The sequence below is a fragment of the Ascaphus truei genome, chromosome 1 (assembly GCF_040206685.1).
Source record: "Ascaphus truei isolate aAscTru1 chromosome 1, aAscTru1.hap1, whole genome shotgun sequence".
In the NCBI taxonomy this organism is placed as follows: Eukaryota; Metazoa; Chordata; class Amphibia; order Anura; family Ascaphidae; genus Ascaphus; species Ascaphus truei.
Genome location: NC_134483.1, coordinates 189,313,110 through 189,332,211, shown reverse-complemented (window position 1 = coordinate 189,332,211; position 19,102 = coordinate 189,313,110). Strand labels below are relative to the sequence as shown.

The window sequence follows — 19,102 nt, the reverse complement described above, 5'->3', positions numbered from 1 at the left end:
TGTCTCTAGGTTAATGGGGATACCCAGTAAATGCCCAGGTCACCCAGAAACATTATAGGGGTTCTGAGGTGCTCCAACCATACATATAAGGTTGTGAGGGGATTCTGAGAATCCATACTAAGTCTATGCAATAATGTGTGAGGAATATGGCTTGTGAAAAATAAAGTGCAGCTTTTTATTCTATTTCCCATACCAGAAAGACTTAGGCTTTTAAAGTGTATATTTTATTAACAAAGTGTGTTAAGTACATATATGCTTTGTGCACAGTAAAATGAGGCACAGGGATGAAAACTATCCCTGTAGCTGATGGAATTCTTAGGTTAAGGGGGGTAACCCAGTTAGTGCCAAGGTGTCCCAGAACCTGTATTGGGTTTGTAGGTGCACCAACCGAATATGAGGTACCCCAAAATGTATGCTGTAATAAAGTATGAATTAAGATATTATTTACAGTTACTATAAGGCTCTATGCAGTCAGCCTGGGAATATGTTTAAGGTGCCAGATAGTCTGCATAGAATCCGTAGGATGAAAGAGGAGACGGGATGTTGAGAGGTGTCGTGGTGCGAAGTGGATGGGGCAGGGGGGAGGACTGGGTCCTGAGAACAGAGACCCCCTGTGGGGGGTGACACTGTTGTCTGCTAGACTCAGTGGCGCCTGCCCAGCGGGAGGCAATGGATTGGCTAAGGAAAAGATTGCGATCGTAGCCACTTTTCCTATTGGCCAGAACATATGTCCCACCCACGGGGCATCCCGAGCTGGCTCATCACGCCCCCTGCCTCTGACATCATCAGCCAGATGAGCTCCACTCTGCTGGTGGGACATGTTCCCATGCCCGGATTGACTGCAGGGTCCTGTGAATGAAACTCAGTTCAGGCATACCCCGGTTTAAGGACACTCACTTTAAGTACACTTGCGAGTAAGGGCATATTGCCCAATAGGCAAATGGCGGTTCACACATGCGCCTGTCAGGACCTCCTGAACACCTATACCAGCTCCCTACCTGTACCGAAGCTGTGCGCAAGCAGGGAGACTATCGAGCCTGTTACAAATGTGTTATTTACATCAGTTATGCACGTATATGATGATTGCAGTAAAGTACATGCATCAATAAGTCGAAAAAGGGGAGTGCTTCACTTTAAGTACATTTTCGCTTTACATTCATGCTTTGGTCCCATTGCATACGTTAATACAGGGTATGTCTGTATTATAAACCCCTGAGCCAATCAAATTGGTAGATTCTAAGCAAGATTCTAAGCAATATTCTAAGCACCAAGTCCAGTGAGTTAAAATCCAGACATCTGAAAGATGTTGTTTTAAAAGCTTGATTTGATGTGTTTTTAAATAATTTGTCTATGCTGCTATGCTTTATTGTGTGTTTAAAGTATTTTACAATTAGATAGATGTAATTGTTGATATTGTATTGTGTTCTTGAGGTCAGGGTTAGGCTTCGTTTTGTATTTTGTATTCTTGTTGGTACATATATTTTTTCACAGGCTAAATTGTTATGTTAAAGGCTTGAAATTGTTAATTGTTTAATTGTTAGGGATGGAATGTAAATTGTTTAGGGATGTCATTAATGAATGGTAATTGATTTATGTTTACTGGATTGGATAAAATAGTTTACTTGTTTGGAGGTATTTGTATTTTGCTTGCAATGTTATTGTTAACATTCATTTGCAGAATGTATATGCTGCATAGATTGGATGCATCATATATACTATGTAAATGCAATGTGTTGATTGGCATTAGAGGTATTTGATTGGCATTTGATGATTGTGATTGTAAGATCAGTTAGGATTATAAAAGGAAATTAATTTTATTGTAGTGTGTCTTTATGGAGAATTGTTATTTATAGTACAGTATGGTTTTGATAACACTTCTACATTTATTTGTATATTGGTTCATCATGTGTGTGTGTGTATATATATATATTTGCATGATGAAGCCACTGTACAAATTCATGGGAGAAAGGTGGGTATCGGGCCAGTGTGGCTTAACCCCTTAATTACCTTTGCGGTTATTATCCGATAAGGTGTTTAAGGGGTTAATTGATATCTGAATGCAATTGCAATGTATTGGCTTTGTTTTGGCTATGTATTTTGTGGGCAAGACAAGGATGTTGCTGGCGATGGAGTCTTCTTATTGATGAGGTCAGTAGTACTTTATTTATTTGAATATGCTAGTTTATGTTTTTAATAATGAGCAAATAATCTATTATCCCTATCTGGATAATAGTTATTTTGCATATTATTGTACTGTAGGTGTTGGGGGGGGGGGGGGGTGTATGTATTGAATGTATAGGCCAGGTTTATTTTTTTTACATTCAGGGTTTGTTCCGTGGTTCTGCGTGGGACCTCTGGAGACCACCTGCGGGTCTCCTCGGGTATCTCACGGGTATCAGGCTGGTGGTTCCACGTGTGACACATGCGGGGATGAAGCGGTGGCCTCACATCTTGGGGGCACCACGGACCCATAGTTTGCGGGGATGAAGCGGTGGCCTCACATCTGTGGGGGCACCGCCGACCCGTAGGTGCGGGGATGAAGATGTGTGGTCCCACTTCTGTGGGGGCACCGCGGACCCGTAGTGCGCACTTGTGAGTTCCCGAGACCCCCGTGGGAACCACCCGAGGCCCCACAGACACCTGTGGGTCTGACCCGGGGCTCCCAGACATCATTGGGCCTACCGTGGGGACACAATTGTGGCCCACGGTGACCCAAGGAGACAACTTGGGGGCCATGGTGCTGGTGGGACCCACCAGCAGGCCTCCAGAACCTGTTTAAAAATTGCTGCTGGTACCCTGTAGGTCTGTCAGGTGCCCCGCCAGCCCACCGGGGACTCTCGTGGGGCTGCATTATGAACCCTGTTTGTAAAAGGATAAATCTTGTATTAATGGGGGGGCACAGGGGGTGGGTAATGTATTTATTAAATATTATGATGTTTATTGTTGGTCACTGTATTGTTTTAATTGTGGGTACTGGGGGTGGGGGGGGCGTCCCCAACGGTATGTGGGTAGGCCTCCCTTGTGGGTAGTGGGTGAGGGTGGTTAGGCCTCACGGGGTGGGGGTTAGTGTGGGAGGGTATGTAGGCGTCCCGAGTGGTGGGTGAGGGTGAGTTAACCCCTTAATGACTGTAGCGGTTAATAACCGCTATGGTGATTAAGGGGTTAGGGGACATTACATTGGATGTTTTCATTATTGTGTCTGTTTTGCAGCAGTGGAAGGGGCCATGGGCAGGATGAAGAGGAGGATGGCCTTCATCGTGGCAGCCGGACATGGGTGGTAAGTGCTATATGTATTTAATGTATTGATTGGTGTTTATGTATTTAAAATGGGCACATTCACTATTATCCCTTTGTGGATAATAGTAATTGTGGCCATTACTATACTGTATGTGTTAAGGGGGGGGGGGGGTATTTCTTTATAAGTATGTATGTGTTTAGACATTAATTTGGGGGGGCACATAATTGGTACTGCAGTCCTGCGGGTAACACCCGAGGGCCCCCGCCGGCCTATGGTATCATTGATGTGCATATATGTGTATTGTTAGGGGTTGTTGGGTTATATATATATATATATATATATATATATATATATATATATATATATATATATATATATATATTTATTTATTTATATAGAGATATTTATTTATTTATTTAGATATATTTACTTATTTATTTAGTGTGGGGCTGCTGTGTGTGATTATTTTTATTGTGGGTAGCGGGGGTGGGTGAAGGGGGTATTAGCCCCAGCGGTGTTTGTTTTGGCCTTGTGGGGGTTAGCGGGAGGGCTTAACCCCTTCATGACCGTAGCGGTATTAACTGCTATGGTCGTGAAGGGGTTAAGTGCACCCGCAACCCCCCTGCAAGTGCTAAACTCACACCCAGGGCCAAATACCCCCTTCACCCACCCCCGCTACCCACAATAAAGCTGGCACGGTGGGTTAACCCCTTCATTGCCTTAGCGGTTAGCCGCTAAGGTAATGAAGTGGGCTGTACATGTCTTTTTCCTGCCGCGGATGCATGCCGGGGGTCTCCGGTGCGGGAATCAGCTCCGGAGACCCCCGGCATCAATCACAGACAGGAAAAAGGGCTGATTTTTTCTAAGTGTCACCCTTGCCGATGCTTCTCCTCCACCAACTTGCCAGCTTTAGTTGGCGGGCTGGATTCCCGATAAACTCTCCAATCTGGGGTGCCGATCAGCACCGAAGAGCTGATCGGGGCTACCTGAATTCAGCCGGGTTAAAAAAGTGCTGATAAGTGGCTTATCGGCAGCCGGCTCCCGATAATTTTTTATCGGGAGGAATAGTTGCCGATAATTCCCATTTATCGGCGCTTACTGAATCTGGAGGGCAAAAAATGACGAAAAAATGCCGAAAAAATGCCGAAAAAGCCTTATCGGCGCTTATTGCATGAGGCCCTAAGTCTCAATCAGGGGAAAATCCTTAGGTAGAATTCCCTGCACCTAGAAGAGTTTAGTTTTTACCCCAGTTCCCAAGTAAGTGTGTCTTTTCTTGTGTAGTTTGTGTAACATTGTGTTTGAATTTTTCCTGTGAATAAATTTACAATTTATTTCATTAACTTGTTTTGCTCAATGCATGATCGCGGTAAAAAAAAACTGTAAATGCCTGGTCTCCTGTGACAGCGGGCCAAGGGGTTTTTCATTTGCAGTCAAATGTTTCCATACCTAAAGTTAATAGGAGACAAACATGTTACACATAAACTTTGCACTCACATGGGGCACACCGAGGGTCACATAGTTGTTTAGTTCAGCCATTCTGCACTAGCATACTGTACTGTATGTACTATTTTTATTTACATTGTTTATCTTTCATTTATTCTATATTAGTATACTAGTTCTTAATCAACCTAAAACTGTTTTCCAAAAAAAAAATACAATAATGTTTTAGTAAAACTGCAATGTATCTGTATATTTCTTCATCATTCCTGGTGACATTGTCTGCTGAGCTAAGTAATATATTATTAATGCACATTGCAATGTTGACATACAGTATGACATTGACACGCCAATGTGTTGAGAGCATGGTTTCATGATTTATGTGTTTAAAAGATAAGGAGGGCATGGCCATTATGGATACAATTCTAAAATTATGCTGTCATGTATGAAATGAAGGTACTGAATCAAACCGTGAACAAAACTGACAAAGTCTTTCAGTTATAATTTTCATAAAAAGTGAATTTTCCATAGAGTATATTAAATAAAGGGGATAAGCATTAGTAAAACATATGTAATTTGGCTTTTTTTATATTAATGTTTTTTTCCAATACACCGGAATATGCATACAGTATAGATGAAATTGTGCCTTGGTAAGGAACAGAAGTATCTTGAGGAAAAAATACTTTATTAACATAAATTAACACACACATTCCCAGCAGGCTCTAACTCCAACACCCACCACATTATATCATATAATGTGGTGGGTGTTGGAGTTAGAGCACGCTGGGAATGTGTGAGTTAATTTAGTTCCTGACTGGCAACAGTTGTTTGGAGGTAAGTGGCCGATCCTCCCAGAGCTCACCCCTTCCCACCTTTTTAACTTGGGAGGTTCTAGCATTTTACTGAATGGACAGGACTCACTGGGGTTGTTTCCTCTCATACAGAGGTAAATGGAAGTGTTCACAGTTTAGTGTTAGAACTAGCATTCATTTAGTTATACCTTGACGTGGTATGCAGGCTTATGACGCTTTGGCCAAAGGGTTTAAGTAAATAACCAAGTAAATATTATTATTATTTAAGTATTTAAACTTTATGCTTATTACTTTATATGTTTTGACAATTGGATGTAGCATTGGGCACCCCTGTCATTTATTTTTATGAACATAAAGCAAGTTTGCCCTGAGTTATGACCTGAATCCATGTTTTTAGCATAATACAAGAAAAATATCATGACTCATCATAAATTAGTATAAGTAAACATTTCCAATAATGCACCTCACCTACAAGTATTTCGAGAGATCATAAATATGGCCCCATATAACGATCGTTTTAAATGTTGCTTGGTGATTATGTATGCAACACAAAAAAATCACAGTAGAGTCAATGGTTGTCCAAAACATGGCATGTTTGGTCACTTTGACAAATACATATTTATTTTCCATACCCAAACCGTTACAGCGGATTTAAAAAAAGTGTCAAAAACCATCCACTGGCAGCAATTATCATAAATTCAGTAATGTATTTACATTCCTTCCCCAAAACTATCTCAACCCCTTCATCCCATGCAGGCCCATCCCTAGGTTATGTGCCACCCGAAGGCAAGCACTAGTAAGGAGAAATGGATCGAAGCAAATGCTCCACAGCTGTTGTCATACAGGTAGCTTACAGAGGGATGAAATCAGATTTATCACCGTAATAAAGCAGCCTGCGTTCTTGAGTCAGTTTGAACAATGCAACGACAAAGGAAGAAGTATGGACATTTGAAGCAATGTGTACTCCAGTCGAAGGCTAGAAAGTGTCAGCAGCAAAGACATTACTGGAATGTGAAGAAAGCTTCTTGTGTGATTCAGTCTGGATATAGATCCTACATCATAACAAAGCAAGCTGTCCATTCCTAGGACCACATCTGTAATGATGTCTCCGTGCTACAGTTAGTTTTCCATGAAATGCACAAAACAAGAACTAAGTTACGATTGTTACTTTTTTTCATACAATTCAACTACTCATGAGATATTGACAACATTTACAGTCATACATTAGCTGGTTCTCTGTAAATACATTATAGGTGGAGGAGGTGTATTACACTTACAGTAGAACTATATTATATTAAACAGTACAGTATATAAACGTATTCTACATTTATTTTTAATTGACTTAACTGTAAAATCATTCTCACCCTTTTCTCATATGTTGGAAATGAAATCTCTAGTAAATATATATATATATATATATATATATATATATATATATATATATATATATATATACATATAAAATATGTAAAACCAAATCATCCTAATTAATATATATATATAAATATATTAGTTAGGATGATTTGGTTTTACATATTTTTGGTTTCTGCTTATGTGGTGTTGATTATGTGCTATGAGGACCCCATAAAACTAGTTATAGGAAGATTATAACGTGTTTGTATACTGTGTTTCTCCTATGCCCTGTCCCAATCTATCTTCTATGGAGAGTAGGATTGCAATATGCCTGCCCCTTCGGTTTTGTGAAGGCTACATTGGACATGGCTGGGAAGATGGAGTTAATTGTGTAGGTTATTGTCTGTCATTGTTGGATCAGCGCTGACATCACCGTCAAGGGAGCGGTGCCTTGCCTGATTCGGCGTGAGGGGACATGCACGCGCTGGTGTTAGCGTATTGTATTTGTTCCATTTTGCTTGAGGAAAGGGGGCGTGGTTTCTTATCCTGCCTACGGTGGCCAGAAGAGGGTTGGGCATTAGCGTCATTGGGGGAGGCACTCCCACGGGTGATCGTGGTGTCATTGGGACACGTGCGCACACGGGAGTATGCACGAGCCCGTACTAACGTCATGCACACCCGTTTGTTGGTGCAAAATTTGATAAATGAAAGCTTCATTCTCATAGTATATAAGTGGGTCCGCAATGCATAATACCATACTCCTTGATAAAGCCTTGATAAAGCACCGTGTTGTGTGAAACATGTAGGAGAGTTCACACCTCCTTCTTTGTAATGTTGCTTAGACAATAAATATTTTTCACTTTTTATCACCTGTCTCCCTGGGCAGTGCACTGCTTTGTGCATTTTTTTTTTTTGCATTTCTTGTTGCATTTCTTGTTGCTGCTTGGACCTGTATCTGCAGCTGGACACACCTCCAAAGAATCCAGTAGACTCTAGGAGTGGGTAAGATATTCTGAAGAATTATTTTCACTTAAGATGGACTACAAGAATTACTACAGGTTTTGGTTAGTTTTTGGACTTTAATTATACAATTGTCTCCAATGAGGTGCAGCGAAGAGAGAGTATCATTTTTTCTGTTACCTTCAGGAGGCTAAAGAAGTATTGGACTCTAGTCACTCACCTAGTAGTACACCCACTCCATAGAAAAGCCACATCTCTAGGATTAATTTATGGAAAAGAATGAAATAATTCCAGGACTATTGGAGCACCCACTACTTTCATATTTTAAGTTACAACTGAGAAGTGCAATACAAATCCAGTCATGCCACCATGCCCACGTGGTCCAAAACAGATTCCTCACTATGAAAACAGCAACTATAACAATTCTGTGCCTAGAATTAAACCAAAATCTATCCACCTCTGTACGTCATATCCTGAGTAAAAGATAATTGCCCCAAATTACTGGTATGAGTGAAAAGTGACTGGAGAAAAGACTTTGCACCAAGGAAAAACATGAAAGTTTAGAAGCAGAATGTTCAAGGTTGAAAAAGGAGAAGCAAAGAACTTCAGCGCCAGAATTGAACAGTCTCAATTCTCACCGCTCTTTGCCTTGAGATAAAAGCAAAGACACCCAAATTCAAAGGTGTTGTCAGAAGTCAAATGAACTGTCTCACAGTCTGGAAGACACCGAAGTGATTAAGGGGAAGTTTGATGACTTGATTCACTGGAAATCAAAGAAGATATATAAGAAGACTTCAATCCCAGGTTAACTGGGGGCTTTGTCCCCCCACTGTCCTTTTTTGACCTACAATTATGTCTTGAGAGGAAGTGGAATTATGTATTGAGTGGAAGTGGAGTGAGGGGTTTCGGCCACAAGTAGCCCTAGCCATCCGCAAACAGGGGAGGGATGTGACAGGGTAGTTTCTCTGTCTAATTGCTATGCAGGGAAAACATGAGTCCAGCAGTAAGATGGTTAGTCTCAGCCAGCTGAGGTAATTAACCATCTTATCTGGACTACAATACCCTGGGAAACTAAACTTTGGCCTAGGAAAGCCCTAGCTTTTATTTTGCTACCCTGTTTTGTTGCATCTGGGTCTAGGAAAAGCCTATGATTTATGTTTATGGTATTTTGATTAACTAAAAGTCTACATTTATTTTTCCCCAACTGTCCCCTGTTTTCACCTCTGCATGCATCTCCTACAATGATGTATTTCTTTTTCAGAACCATCATGCATTCAGTGGCTGAGGCTTCACAGCCGGTGTCCAAGCCTACAGAGTTCTTGGTGGGAGAGAATATAGTGACACTCTTCCTCACAAAGATCACTGAGTTCACATCCACTGATCCACCTGTCCCAGTTGCATGGATTTCTGCACCCCTAGCAACACATGTGGCTGCCCTACCCAGCTGCACCCACTGCTGCTACACCAGCAGCACACATTTATGACCATCCAGCCAATCTGCACGCTGCACCAATGATCAAGACCTCATCCCTCACTCATATCCAGCAAATGTCCTACCAAGTAGAACTGCTGATAATGCAGCAAGGTGGATTCAGGAGGTAGGAGATCCAGCTGGAACATCTTGACACTCAGCACGGCGGAGCAAGGTCAGCTCCTGTCGCATAGAGGAAGCAGCCTGCTGCTGGGAGCTAGTAGCCCAGTGGTATTACAAGCAGCCAAGTGAAAACTTTGTGTCGTTGTACACACCATGCGGCAGCATAGCAGTGTAGTGATAAATAGCATTGGCCAGATTGCCTGATCTATTAACGGACTCACTTGGTCAATCAAGCAGGACCTGGAGACTATTTGTGCCCCTTCACGTTAACCCCAGCAGTAGTACCTCAATGGAGTCCCTGCCCTCTTCTGGGTAATTCTTAGTGGTAGAAAATTACCTCCTTATCCACCATCCATGGACATGTCTTTGAGGCATGAGCACACACCCATGCGCTGAATGAGTCAGGCAGTGCACCTTTTAAAAGAGGCACTGATTTGTAAATGTTTTATATATGTTTCATGTTTATTAAGGTATATATTGTTAAAAAATAAATAATTCACACACAGTGAAGTGACATTTTGCCAACTGTCTCTTGAAAATTCTTGTTCTCATATGTATGGCGCTATATAAATAAAGATATACAATACATTACAATGTAGAATTTTTGTTGTACACTCATACACTTACTATTACATACAATAGTTGGCCACACATACTGCACCGACACACTTTATTCGAGCAAATACCCGGTATGTACCTGGCAGATACCTGGAATGCGCCGCTCCTCACCTCTGACAAGCCCCGTTGCATTTGCCTTCCCAGCCTGGGTTCATGCCTGGCTGACGGGCGGCTGATCTGTTAAATGATAATGATTAGGATTTAATAGGCTGCAATGCTTCGCGTGTCTACCAGATGGCATAAATTCATGAATTGTAATGCAGTATATATATATATGTACTGTGCAGTATTGCAGCCAGAGGGAATAAAATGCTTCAATCCCTGCCGGAAAATAACTCAATGCACTCGGGCAGAAAACAGTCACAAACCTCAATACACCCGGGTATACCCGAATTCGTGGGACTAGCCGAGCTCGAATAAAGTGTGTCGCCAGTGTAAACATCCTACATTCCCTTTAATCATTAAAAAGCATAGTATAGTTTATTACATGGAGGGAAAACACAATTTCAGATGCATCTGTTTAAGATGTGTTTAAGACATTAATATGTTCCATCCTACACTGGCGACACACTTTATTCGAGCTCGGCTAGTCCCACGAATTCGGGTATACCCGGGTGTATTGAGGTTTGTGACTGTTTTCTGCCCGAGTGCATTGGGTTATTTTCCAGGCAGGGATTGAAGCATTTTATTCCCGCTGGCTGCAATACTGCACAGTATATATATATATACTGCATTACAATTCATGAATTTATGCCATCTGGTAGACACGCGAAGCATTGCAGCCTATTAAATCCTAATCATTATCATTTAACAGATCAGCCGCCCGTCAGCCAGGCATGAACCCAGGCTGGGAAGGCAAACGCAACGGGGCTTGTCAGAGGTGAGGAGCGGCGCATTCCAGGTATCTGCCAGGTACATATACTGGGTATTTGCTCGAATAAAGTGTGTCGGTGCAGTATATATGTTAGTATTCACGTGGGTGCCCTTTTCCTTTGTAGACTATTTGTAGAAATAACACACTGATAATCAGGGTCTGGATGTACACTACCGACACACTTTATTGAAGTGTGGTCGGTACCGCAAGCCGGGAAATCTCCCGGCTTGCTAGTGGCCGCCCCTCGGCGTGCCGCGCGTCATAGACGCGCGGTCACGCGTCATCGGGAGCGTGCGCCCCCTGCACGCGTGTCCAGGGGCTCCCCGAGGGAGCCCTGGTGTCCCGCGATCGCGGGACAGCGGCAGGGGGTTCCGGGGGACCCGGCGGACCCGGCAGCGGTAGGGAGAGCGCCCCGATCGGAGGGCGCTCTTCCGCTGCTTCGGCGCGCGCCCGTCACACTCGGGCGCGCGCCAGGCTACTGCTGCGGCACAGAACGGGCAAATGCTCGAATAAACTGTGCCGCAGCAGTAGGCAACGCCAAATTTTTGAAGGTCTTAATTAGTATAGCGTTCTCATCAAGCACTAACATGAATAGAGGTCTGAGGATTTCTGTTGTTAGGCAAACTGCTCATTAACATATAATTTGCATATGAGTAAGCCAAACGTCCATTAAAATGTATTCATCCTCTATTTTTCATGTAAGTACGAACAAATCATAACGCAATGGACCTTAGGGGATACGCTTTGCAAATAACAATACGCAAAATGGCGATGATGTAATGCAAAAATTATAATACACTTCTGTGGATCTATCAACAAGTGTGTCCTTTTTTTGCTTCCCCTCTATTTTAAACTTTAAAGTGTCCCTGTAAATTTTTCCTGGTGCATTACACAGCTTGAAACGCTGTTTAAAAAGGTACAGAATTAGCAAACCAACAGAGAACCCACAGATACAGTAGATTTGTTCAAAAAAAGGTTGGATATCTTTTTAGAAAGGAAAAGTATACAGGGATATACCAAATAATTAAACAAAGGAAGGATGTTCGATTTTGAGAGGGTAATCTGATTGCCAATTCTTGGAGTCACGAAGGAATTTATTTTTCCCCTTATGAGATATCATTGGATGATATTTCACTGGGGTTTTCTGTTTGCCTTCCTCTGGAAGTAAGTACAGATGTAGGATAAAGTATCTATCATCTAAATTTAGCATAGGTTGAACTTGATGGACACATGTCTTTTTTCAATCTCATTTATGTAACTATATAACTATGTAACAGCTATTCATACTTTTACGCTCATCAGTTTGACCTTGGTTACTGATTCTGCTTTGTGAAGTTGGTAGTGGTTAAAAACTACTTCTGAAAAAAGTGACACCTCCTTTCACTGTACAGTAGTGTGTATTATTGTGGAGGGGCACATCCGATAAGCTAAAAGTATTTCAAATTTACCGCAATTCACAATTTCTGGAGGTTAGATTTTAGTTCAGTTCTTGTATTTCTAATTTACAAAAAATGGCTTTACATACTTGTACTACAATTTATCGCAAACCGATTACCTGTAACACTTTATGAGGCCTATAATCTAAAATACATTACATGGAATATTCCAATGAGACAGCATTACAAAGCGATATTGCAGGGTAAAGCAGAAGAGTATAAAAGTAGAAGATACTGTACATGTATCGCCAGAGATTTCTCATACAAGTATACCATAGGGACCTGATCTTATATCCAGAATCACAAATGTGTGCACCGTCGAAGGCTAATTTGTTACATAAACAGATTAAAAGATCTGATAATCATCAACCAAAAAACTATTTAATTCTTCAATTATAAATAAAAGTTTAAGATACATAGGCATTGGTACATTGGTACAAACAATGGATATGTTTCACTAGGGTTTCTTCATAAACAGTTACAAATCTGCAACTACTATTTCCCCAGTGGTTTATAGAACTTGTGTTTTAATAATTGAGTGGAAGCCATTCATTTATTTTACAGCCTAATAAATGTAATACACGTGTTATTATCATAAGGGACATATATATCATTTTCTTGATCCACTGTAGGAGGTCCTTTCCAAGTTTCACCAGGGGCACATTTAAAGCTAAGTTTCAACTTGTTTCTGCGGCACGATACTTAAATGCATGATAGACAAACATTTAGTTCCAGGAGTGCACCTCAATGGAAGGGATTATCTGGTTCTTTCTAGTGTGTAGATATTATTAGCTTCTCATAAACTCAATCCTCGGTCTGCTCCCCCCAGAGGAACAAAAACAAAATTAAATCTGGCAAGGTAAAGTAGAGCGAGGCTTTTCTCCATTTGTTTGATGTATTTGATACATCTAATTTTATTATGTGTATCTAGTAACTCTTCCTAATGCCTCTTATTGATTGCACTTACAGTATAGACTCGTGCAAATAGGACAGAATTGGAGCAGAGTACGTTGATTCATTGCCATAAACTGAAAATGCACCAAAATTGCCCTTGTGCGTAGAAACCGAAGTTTATAAACAAGTTGGAAGTATTGCATTAAACAATAATTAAAAGGGAATGAGTGTGAACATAATTGGCATTTATTTTTACTATCACAGGAATATAAATTCATTACAGCCATCTTATAACAACCTAATTAGCAAGCTGTTTGGAACAAAAATGATGCAGAGTTGGAAATGTTGCACTAAATGTATATTGTCAAACAAAAGGACCCACATAATTATATATATATATATATATATATATATATATAAAATATATAATATATATATATATATATATATATATATACACATTCTAAAACTGCTTTTGTTTTTCTATTACTCTTGCAAATTTACTTACTGTATATTATGTCATATACTTTTTAAATAGTGTATCATGAAAAATGATTTTACGGCATAAAACAAAGCAAGAATAAAAGCTTCACTAGATTAAATAGCTATTTATATGTGGATAACAATTCCCCTATCAAAATGTTGTTTTAATTGAACATTAACAGAGATAAAAAATATCTCAATAAGCAAAAGATAGTAAAAGCACATTTATAGCAGAGAAGGTTTTCAAAGTAAAATAAATACACCCATTGAGGCCATTTAAAGATTATGCTTTTCAAATAAATACATGGCTCACCTTGATTTAATGTCCTATTTCTGCTATCTGTTTCATATTTTCTCAGAAGGCTTTTTACTCATCTATTTCCTTATCATGTTACATGCCATAAAATGATGTAAACAATAGAGAAACACAACATTAGAGTACCCAACTGTCTTTAGATGATTATATCTGACTATAAATAAGATATGATTACTTTACATACTGTAGTACACAATGGTAGCTACTGCTGCTGATGCACGTGACAGCCTTGGGCATGATTGTGATTACTTAGCAGCTGCTATTACATGTAGGTGCTAGCATAACAATCACTGTGCCTCTTACGCAAATTTTACAGTGTACCATTAATATGGGAACTGAAGTTACCAGCACTCACACAACAAGAAAAGAAACACTGTGAGGATAAAGGCAAACATTTTACTGATAATTAATATCAAATCACTAGCAAATGACAATATATATATATATATATATATATATATATATATATATAAAAAAATATATATACCAGAACAAAACAAAGATAATAAAGGAGCGCCTAATAAAACAACCTGCCTAACCGTGAGTAGGTAGCCTACCGTGTTAAAACAACCTATGGGGTGGCCAAGGGAGGTTAATATAAAATAGAACCTATGTAACTATAAGATAAAACATGTTATAACAATAATAATTTTAATATAGAATATGCATAACGAAAAAATGTATTGAAAAAATGTATTGAAAAAATATAAAATATAAAAAATATATAAAAAATATATATTCAATGGAAAAATCCCAAAAAAAGAAAAAAAAAAAAAAACCTTTTAAAAAACTTTAAAAACCTTAAAAATCACAGAGTCCTGTTCCAGATAAATGCATCCAGGTATAGGCAGCCCGTTTGAAAGGGATCACAACTCCCTATGGATACCTATGGAAGAAAAGAGAAAAGAAACAGGCGCACACCTAGTGCATTAAAGTATAACAATAAGTTTATGGAACATTAAAAACAGACAAATGCCCACTCACAAGTGTAACGGTAATATATGCAGTTATGAGATAGGCCCTCATAAGCCAGTGGTAGCGTCCAGGTCAGCAATGGTGTCCTCTCCTACACACACGTTGCGCGGTCTCCTTCTACCGGAAGTGACGTCCACCCGGTCTGGTGCCCCGCAAAAGGAAGTCCCTCCAGGAAACCGAGCCTTCGCCTGCCTGCTTCTGGCTGCTGCAGCACCAGGGGAAACAGAGATGTGTCCGCTCTTCTGTTTGGCTTAGCCTCTCACAGCCTGCGTTCGTCTTAGTCCTTGACAAAGTTCTCAGTGGGAAAGTGCCTCCTCTGCCCTAGCCACGCCCTACGCATTTCGTCATCTATGATGACTTCTTCATGATGATTCTACCCCTGAAGAAGTCATCATAGATGACGAAACGCGTAGGGCATGGCTAAGGCAGAGGAGGCACTTTCCCACTGAGAACTTTGTCAAGAACTAAGACGAACGCAGGCTGTGAGAGGCTAAGCCAAACAGAAGAGCGGACACATCTCTGTTTCCCCTGGTGCTGCAGCAGCCAGAAGCAGGCAGGCGAAGGCTCGGTTTCCTGGAGGGACTTCCTTTTGCGGGGCACCAGACCGGGTGGACGTCACTTCCGGTAGAAGGAGAACGCGCAACGTGTGTGTAGGAGAGGACACCATTGCTGACCCGGACGCTACCACTGGCTTATGAGGGCCTATCTAATAACTGCATATATTACCGTTACACTTGTGCGTGGGCATTTGTCTGTTTTTAATGTTCCATAAACTTATTGTTATACTTTAATGCACTAGGTGTGCGCCTGTTTTTTTCTCTTTTCTTCCATATATATATATATATATATATATACAAAGAAAATACAGTAGCGCCACTTGTGAAACAAGGTGATATAAACAATATTTAACTAAAAAATAAAAATATAAAGAACAATATATATATATATATATATAAATTACAATATATTAATCTAAAAAACTATATTACGTGCCAACAATAGTGATAACATATAACAACCAAGAAAAAAGAAAAACAAAAATGTAGAAAGTCCAACCCTTAGTGCAAGTCCAGAAAAATTCAAAATGAGGAACAAGATGATTGCCAGGGATCCAAGGCTGCTCTCAGAAGGAATAACCAATTCCAACAGAAATCTATAGAAAGAGAAGAACAGAGAGCGCACGTCCCATAGTGTAAAAAAGTACATTTAATGTTAAAAAGAGGACAAGGGGATTAAGGACACTCACAAAAGTAAAAGAATTTTAAGCAGTTTGTGATATAATCACCACCAACAGGGCAACACCGTCCTGGAACACATCCGTGGATCGATTGCCAATCCAGTTCACCTTCAGCAGTTTCTGATGAATGAGAACACTGTGTCTCTGCTTGGAATGCAATTTCAAGTTGTCAGCCTCAGATCAGCTCCATGCGCTCTCCGGCCGTAAAGTGCGCACTTGCGTGATGACGTAGTGTTGTGGTGACATACCCTGACGCGTTTCGTCACTGAAGTGACTTTTTCAAATGGAAACAGTGACGAAATGCAAGTGATGAAAAAGTGTGGGTGTGTATCAGTGTGAATAAAAAAGAATGGAGAGCCCACAGTATATACAGTGCTTTACAAAAGGTGTGTGTGGAGTGGGAGTGATATAAGTGGTGCGGGTGGGTGTGGAAATGTGAGAGTTAGTAGCACAACTAAAAGTGTGTGTGGATACTATGTGGTCCCTATTGGTGTATAGGGATGGAAAAACAAGGAGTACAAGTATGCGTGAGAGACAGCTGTGTGTGCATACATATAGCACAGTATGTACAGACATGGCCTATAGCGCTCATGGGAAGAGAGTTCACTTGTGTCAGTAATGACTCATAAAATTTCGATCTCTGTTTAGGCCACTGCTAAGTGTCCCGAACAGTTGCATAAATTTGTATTCATGCAACCATCTCTCTTTCGGTGTTTCAAGATTACCTTTGAGTATGGCAACCCTCAGATCATTCATCTTATGGCCAGAGTCAGAGAAATGTTCGCCAACAGGACTGTCTCTTGTTCCGTGTGTGATGCTGTGGCGGTGCAGGTTCATTCTCTTGTTTAGCCCCTGCCCTGTCTCATCTATGTAGTAGCAGCCCCCTGGGCATTTCATGAACATGATGAGGTACACGACATTGCTGGCGAGGACTCCGAACATTCCATGAAAAACTCCTGAAGGGTTTAATTAGCAATAAGGAAAAGAAACTGCACAGACTGAGGCTAAGAATGAGATACTCGGCAGCAGCCAGCACAACAACTAATAATACAAACATTGACAGTCACCAACAGCAGGACTGCACTGTTAACCTCTCAGATTACACACCTAATCAAGCAGAGTCCTGAGTATTATCAAAGGGTCTCACATTCTGCCCTACCAAGCCTATGGACAAGATTGAGCTGTGCAGTGACCTGGAAGAATTCTTCAGAAGGCTGCGTCTTAAGGAGTTCTTCCACAACAGACACAACCAAGATTATGCCAACACTGCAGAAGGAGAGCCGCTGCACATGAGCAGGGAGAAGCAAAAATCCAACTGGATCTCACAAACTGGGCACAACCCCACATTGGACCGGTACATTGAAAGCTTCAGACACAGCGCCAAAACCACCATCCTGGACAAAGTAAGGAAACAAACATATAATCTGACACTGATGGAGAGGAGAGCCATAGAATCGCTAAAGGCCAACCACAACATAACAATCAAACCTGCGGACAAGGGAGGAGCAGTGGTCATAATGAACACCACAGACTACCTGCGGGAAGCACACAGGCAACTCTCTGATTTAAAGTATTACACCCAGCTGCAGGAGGATCCAACTAAAAAATACATGCGAGAACTCAACAGATCATTAAAACACTCCCGATCCGCACAAGAGAACAAATTCTGGACCTGATACCAGCTAACCCAAAACCTGGCACATTCTACATGCTCCCTAAAATTCACAAAGAGGGTAATCCTGGGCGCCCTATTATCTCTTGATCTGGCACATTTACCGAGAATATTTCTGGCTGGGTGGAGGGCATTCTAAAACCACTTGTCAGGAACACACCCAGCTATATCCAGGATACCACTGACCTGCTAAACAAACTGAATGCCATTGGCCCCCTCCCGACAGGAACACTACTAGCAACTATGGATGTAGAGTCACTTTATACTAACATCCCCCACGAGGATGAGATTTTAGCCTGCAGATACTTTCTGGGACCGCAGGAGCCACTCACAGAGACAGTGACTAAATGCATCGAATTTATTCTGACCCATAACTACTTCACATTTGGAAATGACACATACCTCCAGACAACCGGGACCGCTATGGGTACTCAGATGGCGCCACAGTATGCCAATCTGTTCTGCGCAAAACTGGAAAGTGACTTTCTTTCCACCTGTCACTTGAAACCCCTTACATACCTTTGCTACATCGATGACATCCTCCTGATTTGGACCTCTGGCGAACAGGACCTACTACAGTTCTATGACAACTATGACAACTTCAATACGTTCCACCTGACCATCAACCTCAAACCCAGATGAAGTACATTTCCTAGACACCACCATTACTATAAAGAATAACCAACTACAGACTTCTGTATACCACAAACCTACAGACAGAGACAGCTATTTGAGGGACAACAGCTTCCACCCGACACACACCAAACATGCAACCATCTACAGTAAAGCCATGCCATACGATACAACCGGATATGCTCCGACACAGCAGACAGAGACCAGCGGATTAAAGCCTTGAGATCAGACTTTATAAACCGTGGATATAACCACAGAATTGTAGACCAGCAAATTCACAAAGCCTCCAGAATACCAAGAAGTGATCTCCTTGAATACAAACAGAAGGAGACAAGCGACAGGGTACCTTTGGTGGTCACATATAACCCACACCTAGGAGCCCTACGCAAGATCGCCAGGAAACTACAACCCATCCTCCAGGAAGATACAAGACTGCAACAGGTCTTCCCTGAAGCACCCTTATTATCATACAGACAACCCCATAATCTCAAGAATATTATGGTGAGGAGTAAAGTATTCAGTAGTACAACTGAATGCGGGACAAAACCATGCCAGGACCCAAGATGCAAA

The 19,102-nt window shown here is 41.1% G+C and overlaps 2 protein-coding genes across 10 annotated transcripts in view; both read right to left on the bottom strand.

Annotated features, from left to right (window-relative positions):
• Positions 1 to 19,102, bottom strand: part of LRRC2 (leucine rich repeat containing 2) — a 435,439-nt gene that overhangs the window by 326,446 nt on the left and 89,891 nt on the right. The gene's annotated exons all lie outside the window — the stretch shown is intronic.
• Positions 1 to 19,102, bottom strand: part of LOC142490564 (uncharacterized) — a 34,026-nt gene that overhangs the window by 7,216 nt on the left and 7,708 nt on the right. The window contains 1 exon segment of the mRNA XM_075593002.1: positions 6,342 to 6,463. Coding sequence (XP_075449117.1) covers positions 6,342 to 6,463 — 122 coding nt within the window.